Consider the following 8,877-nt stretch of genomic DNA (forward strand, 5'->3'; position numbering starts at 1 on the left):
GGATGTAGAGGTGCAATGCTAATCCCATCCTGCTACCCACTGGGCCAGATGCTTCCCAGACTTCCATATTTCTCCCATAATGCACCACTGTCCTCTCCCCACCTTGTCCATGACTCCCCTTCCCCTTCCCCAGTAGATTCACACACTCTACACTGAGCTAAATGGGCAGATTATTTATTACCTCTGCCAAAATTATTTTACACCTCCAAAATCTGATCTCCTGGTCAAAATTTGAGCACAAGGCATTGATTATATTACTAATGTTTTCCTGAAGCTCTCAAGTTAGTGCTCACGAAATGAGTGAGATCAAAGCATTTTCAGACTCTGCAATCCTGAGACTCTATTGTTAATACTGTTTTTCTTTTGGGGGTGTCCACTCCACCTCATGTCTTCTTTGTAACCCCTTGTAATCCATAAAATATTTGCAAAAAATATCTAAATAGATAGACTTGGATGGTAGTATTCTGATATTGCAGGCACAGATCTAATATCAGAATAATTTAAGGTTCTGGGTGGAGGGAATGGAGGTCAAATCATCATGAGTTGCAGAAGTTCCTGCTTGTTGCTACCACCAATCAACAAGCACTGAAGCTCAAAGATCTGCTGTGGTATTTGTTTTTCCCTGTGACCACTTCTGTGGGGCCAGGAGTTGGGCAGAAATACTCATGTGAAATCAGAGTCAATACAAATGGCTATTTCTGCCATCTGTCCTGTCCCATCATGACTCCTCCCATTGTTCTAAGACAGAGCACTCATGATGAGCTCTTCTCTACTTACTGTTCCAGATTTTGAACTAGGACTTGGTGACATTCTCATATATCACATCACTGATGCAGAACTGCTGCTTCTTCTTCATCCACATCAGTTGCACACACTGATGGATAAAAATGTACTGCTCCTGGCGCAAAAGACACAAATATATTTCATAGCAAGATATTTTTGTGCAGATATGTGCAAAGATGTAATGTTTTAATACTATGACAGTTTTAATAATCAATGTCTTGAATAAATGGAAATCATTTTCATTATTTACAGAGACATAATTTTATAACTAGAAAATCCAAGAAAATCAACTGTAAAAGTATTTTGATTAATAATAGATCTTAGAACATGGTGATTTTTTTTACAGTGGAATGTTTTTTCCTAGCTTTATTTAGGTATAATAAAAACTGTATATATTTAAGGCATACAATGTGATGATTTGATATACATATGCATTATGAAATGATTATCACAATCAAGCTAATTAACACATCTATCACCTCACTCAGTTACCATATTTTTTTGTGTGGTGAGAACACTTAAGATCTATCCTCTTAGCAAATTTCAAGTCTATAATATGGTATTATTAAGGATATTCACCATGCTGTGCATTATATCATACTACTTAATACTAAAAGCAATAAATATTCAATCAAATCATGGGACTATTTTGAAAAAAAAATAGTGTATCACTTCCTCATACACAGAGCTAAATTCCAGGAAGTTTAACAAATTAAGCCATTAAAAAATATAGAGGAAACTATAGGTTAATTCCTCTCTGATTACTTTAGGAAAGGAATTTCTAAAATTAACAGCCATGAAACAAATCACAAATAAAAAATTCAAACTACTGTGTGAAAAAAAGATAAAAAGAATAAAAGGAAGGGCAAATCAGAAACTAGGAGAGAAAAATATTTTCTAGAATCATAACAAAATATTGATACTTTTACTTTAGTTAGAAAGTCATCCAAGTCAGTAACATACAAATAGACAAATAGGCAAAGTATACCAACCACTAGACCAAATATCCCTGGAAGGCAGGGATATGCCTTTTTAGTCTTCATGCCTAGTATTTAGTCTGTGCATATTAAATGATTTTTGAGGGAAACTGAGGAAATATTAAAACGTGCAAAAGTGGCCAAGCAACAAAAATGTAAATTAAAACAATTATTTTTTATCTACGAAGTTAAAGGGAAAAAAATAACATTCACTGATGACTTGAGTTTGTTAAAGCAGTCATTTTCAGCTATTGTTAATGGAGGTAGAATTTATAAAGTGTTAATAAATGAAGTGGACACAGATAATAGTTACAAGAGAAAAAGAATCCAATTTATGTTCTATTAAAAAGCAGACTAATTTAGGAAATGATATATCTATAATGAAACATTAGTCAAGTATTTAAAATGAGTTTTATAGAATTTTAGGCAATCCGTGATACCACACAGGGTACATAGTAAAATGGTTAAGTGGAAATTAGGATGTAAAAAATATATATACATATATGCACACACACACACATATAGAGAGCACATGAGCATAATTATGTAAAAGTTATACTTGAATGAAAGCCAAGATGTCATCACCAAAATATGTCTTTGTGCCATGAAATAAAGATAATTTCATGGTCTTTCTTCTTTTTCTTTATTTCCCAGAATTTCTCTATAAGTAATACCATCAGAAATAACCTTTAAATAAAATCCAGTGAAGATATCCACAGGATTTTAAGAAACTTCTTGCATAACAACTTTATACAAAAAATAAAATGGTACTTCCAACCTGTATTTTTCAACACAGTTTGGAGAAAACATAGTCCCTTTTGTTGTGATAGTATCGCAGCAGTAACCCTTTCTGGTCATCACACATCAATCCATTGTTTCTGGTGTTATGTTAACACTGGGAATAGATAAGGCTGGACATTGTCTGGACTTTCAATCCACTCTACTCAGAGACCAAACTTTGCGCAAAAACAAAACAACAAAGAAAGAAAAGAAAAACGAAAGGACCACAGGAAAAGTAAATAAAAGACTATTTACATCCCTAAGAGGCCCTGAGAAATCTAAGCTGCCCATCAGGAAGACAGGCTGCTCAAAACAAAGCCCCAACTGACCTCCAGCAAAAGGCTATTAGAGGAAAACCAAACAAAATATTTAATAAAAATAGAAGAAAGCACAACAGAGATGAAATAAACTGAACCGCAGCACTTGACAGTCTCAAAGCACTTATCTAGATTATATTGTTTCATATAATGTCTAATTTACAACACTGTGTGAAAGTTGTCATTGACATTTTACGGACGAGAAATGGGAACTCTGAGAGGTGACATGATTCCTGCAGTGGTAAAGCTGAGACCCAGGCCTTCTCCCAGGATCTGGCGCTCTCCCTAACTATTCCTCTACTTGTGTGGAGAAGCCCATGGAGTGTGTCTGGCCAGGTGAGGAAGAGGAAGACAGGTCCCCATGCAGTCCAGCCAGCATGTTGCCAAGACCCTAAAATCTGCACCTGAAGACATCATTGATAATCAGTTACTTCTATTTTTGGGGGTCGGGTAAGAGTGATGAAATCAAGGCAATGTAGAGAAAATTGGAAAATTAAATACGAGCAATGGGAGGAAATGTGGTATATAATTCATGGGTTGATTATATACATAAAGACAGAACTCAATTGGAGAATCATTCTGCCTTCTTGCAAACCATTAATGTCAAAGGGGTACTCTGAGATGATAAATGTGAAAAGAATCGTTTTATTTTACTTCGTTCTTTGCTTAGTAACTTTAGTATCTTAGAAGGCAGCAGGATTTGCATATGAATGGGCTTAAAGAGAATGTTAGGTAAATCAACCTGTATTGAAAATACAGGTTGAACCATGGAAAGCAGAGGAACGAGGAAAAACAAAGGTAAGTGAACAAGATGTTCTAGATATAACTAACAAAACAGACACAAATAAATAACCGGAGCTGGATAGCATCCATCACAATTGTGCGGGAACTCGAGGGTCAAACCAAAACAGCTGGGAAAAGTAAGTAACCTAGGGGACCTCTTTGCTGCCTTTGAACTCCCCATGGGAGTTCAGGGAAGGGATATCATACTTTAAAAAGACTGTGGCCATGGAGATGTCAACATAAAACGCCTCCATGAACAAGTCAAACAGCCAAAATTTAGCGTAAGAAAGTTAGGGAGAAAACAAAACATTTCCTTGGCTTTGCAGAAAACCACATGGTGGCTGCTCTAGTTTAACGTAATTCCCCCATCCGAAGAAATATAATGGAGCTAAAAATGGGATGGAAGATCTGCCTGTGAAAGAGATTAAGACCCTGTAGTTGGGAAAAGTGAAAATCAAACTGGCCCTAGTTAAAGTCTGTGAAGTTTTAAAAGGTACAAATTAAGTGAAGGGGCAGACAATTCATCACATTCAAAACACTTAAAATACGGTGTGGCCCTTTGTAGCTTGGGGATGCATAGACGTAACAGGGGGGTTTTGGCTATGAGAATGTGAATTTATGGAAGTAAACGCCAAAACTATGAATTGATTAATAAAGCACCGTTTAAGCATTAGGTAGTGGGCTTCTCTGGGAAACCAGACATTTTAAACTTAAGGTAACAAGGAGACGGTCATGTCCCCACAACAGTGAATTGGGAGGCAGCAGGATGGCGAGCGGGCTCCCCGACGTGAGGAAACGAGTAAACGACCTGCTTCCTAATTAATTATCACTGAGACGTCCGACGCGAATGGCTACTCTTTCCAAAGTGGCGTGATTCTGCCATAGCTCAGAAGTAAATACACTGGACCGGCTGTGCCAAGCTTTGGTCAGACGGGGACGGGGAGGGGGAAAGAGAAGTGAAAAGGGTGGGAGAGGAGAAAAGCTAAAGAGCTGACCAGACGGCCGCCATGACGCGGGGCCTTGGCGTTATGCTGACATCTAGCGGTGCCGGGTAGGAAAAGCATGAGGAAGACCCCGGCAGTTTTTTAATCTCTTACTAGGGTCAGGCCAGGTGCGTTCTACTCCACAGGTGTTCCTCCCACACGCACTCCTTGAGAAAAAGGATGACTGTACACCCGAAGCTAAGAAGTCGCGGGTATGGCTGGGTTACGAGGCTCACAAACAAGCTACTGTACGTGGTTTTTGTGCGCACATAGGTGCACGCCCACGGCTGCTCTGAGGCGTGCAATGCTGTCTGCCTGTATCACCCTGGGCTGTCACTTCTGACTGAATGCACCCGGAGGCTTCAGGGGAAAGAGGACGTGGGCAAGAAGAGGAAGAGGGAGCACATAACACTGCTAGGTATTTCTGGGGATGCTCCCATGTTGTTACCATCATAAATCCATCCATTTAGATGAACGGAACTGGCAATGAGGGTAGGTTGGGGACTGGGAATCTTTAAAATCATAAAAGGGACAAATCCAACCCATGATCATCATCAAAAGTGAATTGGGTCGGGCATGGTGGTGCACGCCTGTAATCCCAACTGTTCCCGAGGCTGAGCCAGGAGGATTGCTTGAGCGCAGGGTTTGAGACTTACCCCCCCATCTCTAAAGAAATAAAAATCTAAAAAAAATTTTAAAAAGTGATTTGAAACAGAGTCACGTGGAAGACAAACTAATGAAATATTTATTAAATCATATCCAGCATTTCTAATAAAAATGAAATTGCATTAGTTCCACGGTCTCCAATAGGTGGCATTTACCCAGAATGGCTGTCACCTGCCCCTAACTCTCACTCTGTTCAAAGAGAGCTTATTCTATCACAGACCCACCCATATGCTCTGGATTACTGAAAGGCATATAATGCCAATAAAAGTGTAATCACTATACACTGAATGGATTTCTAGTGGCTGGTATCTATTTCTTTTATACCTCAAAGCAGTTCGAACATATACAATAAGAAATTGGGAAAGGCAGATGCAAAAAAATTTGAGACAATTGTTTTGAAGCATGAGGTTGGATGATGGTAAGTTTTTCAGTCCAGGGCAGATTAAAAAATACATATTGATGATGCCCCTACCTCTGTCTGTACCATAGACATCCGGTAGGACCTCATTTCTGACACCAGCCCTAAGATGTCAACAAACTCATGATCCCGGATGTGCTGCAGGAGCCTGTCCAGGGCAATGAATGTGCCCGTCCGTCCCACTCCAGCGCTGCAAGAGAATGTTCAGACAGCACATTACTCAGGGCTTCGTCACTGTTGAAAAGTAATTGGCGAGTTCTAAAAATCTGTAGGTAGCACAATTGTCAAAAAAGAAACTAAACTCCTGACAATATTTTCCACTTAACTGATTTTTAAGTATGCTGTTGTGGTTGGTATTTCTTCTAAAGTCACATGTCTGACTCTCTCTGCTCCCTCCCTGAGATGTGGGTTTGCACTGCCTCGGCCACACCCTTTTCTGCTCTCTCTGCTTCCAGAGAAAAGTAACCTTTCCATATTGAGTACCTCGATGAGTTCGTTCCTGCCCTCAGAGCTGATGCAATAAACAATGCTCCATCTTTTGAATAGCCTCAGAGTTAAGCCCTCACACCCAGCTCAAAAGTCTGGTGGAGATGCCCACACTCGAATTAGCTCTGGGCCACAGCAATTTGTGCACCTTCAACCCCAAGTTCAGTTCACCATCCCAGACCTTCCTCACGGCACATCTGCCCTTCCAGTGAGTCCTGGGCCCGCTTCAGTCCCCCAGGAATCTTTGAGATAGTTGCCTTAAAATCAAATTAAATATTTGGACCCTGTCTCCTCCAGTCCCCAAATTCCAGCCCTCAGAGCACAGGTGGAAGTGGATGGGCAAGGGCTGGCCACCCACCCACCACAGCCCTAGTTCTACATGTTAGTCAGCTCTGCCCTCCTTCCAATCATCCATAGACAGAAGAGCCAAATGGCTCTAATCGCTGAATTATGATGAAATTATGAGAAAGTGGAAGCCAATTTATATGCAAAATTTGCTAGAAAAACTCAACACTAAAAACCTTGAGTTGAGAGCCCAATTTGCTTTTTCTGCTAGACAACCATTGCCTCCCCAGATTTCTCAGACAATGTAATCTGCCACTAGGTGAGCACCTGTAAAGTCATATCGAGAGCTGCACCTGCTCTTTGTCCTGAAAGGGAGCCATGAGTTTGACCCCAAGCTTTATTTTCTGTGCTTGGAAAGAATTATTTTGAGAAAGGACAATTTCATCTGCTAAAGCACAGTTTTCAACCTGCAAATGCCTAAGGTGGATTGACAGCAATGATATCCTCCCTAAATGGAAACCTAGTAGCTTATGAAGCATTTTTCTTTTCAGGGAGACACATACTTTACACACACACACACAAACGCACACGCGCATGCGCTCACACGCCATAGCCATCCTAATTCACAAAAGGTCAAGGCGCTAGAGCTGGGATTACAGACCCATTTGCTCAGGTTGGCGTGGCTGCCAATGCTTCCCTTAACGTTTATTTCATTCCGCTTCTGCTTCTGATATGAAATCAGAGCATATTTATGTTCTTCACTCTTTTGAGGTTGCATTAAAATTTTACAGCAATATTGTATCACAGAGATGGATTTTGATGTAGCTTTGTTGACTTGGTAGGAAGAAAAGATTACATTTAAAGATGACTCTTCCCGCAAGGAATTAACGTGGACCTTGATTTTTTGTAATGTCATGGATCATATATCCCCTTCATTCCAGCAGCCTAAAAAGTTAGAGACAGTTCTGAAGATCAACCATAGCAAATGTTAATCTTAATAAGTTGAATATTTTTATTTTTTTTACCTCTTCTTGCTTTTATGTCTATTATATTATTTAAAGTTGTGATCAGCTGTTTATAATTTGATCTTGTATTTGTTCATGTTATAACCACTCAGAATCCTTGATGGAGTAAGATAATCTCGCAAAGTACTTAAGGGCTTGGGCTTTGGAGATTGGTGTGCCTGAATTTCAACACTAACTACTCCAAGTTCCAGTTGCATGAACTTGTGTGAATCCCTTAATCTCTCTATTGCTTTGCATTTTTTCATTAAAAATGGGAATAATAATATCTATCTCATAGGCTGTAGATATAAAATAGCCATATTATAAGTAAATACTGTACATAGTAAGAGATCAATTAATCACAGATTTTTTAAAAAGTCATAATTCATTTAATTGTCAATTGAATTGAGCAGGAGTTTATAGAATGGTGGGCTACTTCCTTTATAAAAAGCACCCATAATGTTTAACCAAAAATGCGTTAGATGAGGTTACCTGCAGTGAATGATCATGGGGCCTTTGCTCTTGGTAGCTTGCTGTCGGACCATGTATACAAACTGTAGGATACTTTCCGCGGCGTTTGCTGTGGGCACACCGTGATCAGGCCATGCAGTGTAGTTAAAATGCATCACATCCTGCATTTCATCAGCCTTCAGGGAAAGAAGACAAAAACGAGCATTAATCTCACAGCCCACTGTTAGGATGGTCCAGGTCTCCACCGGCGATCACAAGTTAATGGTAGAGCCACGTTCCACTCCTGCCCGGTACGCTCCCCTATCCAGCTCTTAGCTCTGTACCTGGTGCAAAGGCGGTCCTGAAAAAAAAGTACTAACTGTATAAAGCTTCAAATAGTAGGACAGATAGGCTAATCCATGCCTGTGTAGTTAGGGACAAGAGCTGAAGCAGATCAGGGTTTGCATCCTGGCTCTGTCATTTCGAAGCTGCATCAGCTTTGGCCAATGAGTTAAATACAAAAGGTGCTGTTGGTGCCCTATTTAAACCCCGTTTGCCAGCCTGAGGGACCCCTCTCCCAAGTGCTAACAGCAGAGCAGCACCCTTCTCCTCGTACCTGTCCTCCCGTGCAGGGAGCTGCCTCGCTGGGAAACCTAAGAGGTTGTGTTCTCCTGCTGAGGGCAGCTGGCAGCTAATGACTGACTGATACCAGGGTGAAAAAATCCAACCCCCTTTGTCAGAACGGGACAACCGTATGGTGCCATTCACGTCCCCCTGCACTGTCTGTGGGATCTAGCAGAAGTCAGACTTCAGCTGAACCCACAGCTGTGTAGGGCGTCTTCCCTGTCTTCTTCTGTTTCCCTTGCTCCCTTATGAGTTTTACCCAAGAACACACTTTCAAAAAAATCACTTATATGAGAATCCCTGTCTTGGGCTTTGATACCC

General features: G+C 40.4%; 1 protein-coding gene across 1 annotated transcript in view; it reads right to left on the minus strand.

Annotated features, from left to right (window-relative positions):
* Window positions 1–424: 424 nt before the first annotated feature.
* PTPRO (protein tyrosine phosphatase, receptor type, O) overlaps window positions 425–8,877 on the minus strand; it is a 271,543-nt gene continuing 263,090 nt past the window's right edge. Inside the window, 3 exon segments of the mRNA XM_012662778.1 lie at window positions 425–898; window positions 5,762–5,897; window positions 7,975–8,129. Of these exon segments, the coding sequence (XP_012518232.1) occupies window positions 794–898; window positions 5,762–5,897; window positions 7,975–8,129 (396 nt within the window). The 3' untranslated portion in view covers window positions 425–793.

Source organism: Propithecus coquereli, unplaced genomic scaffold, assembly GCF_000956105.1.
Source record: "Propithecus coquereli isolate 6110/MARCELLA unplaced genomic scaffold, Pcoq_1.0 Scaffold78, whole genome shotgun sequence".
Taxonomy (NCBI): Eukaryota; Metazoa; Chordata; class Mammalia; order Primates; family Indriidae; genus Propithecus; species Propithecus coquereli.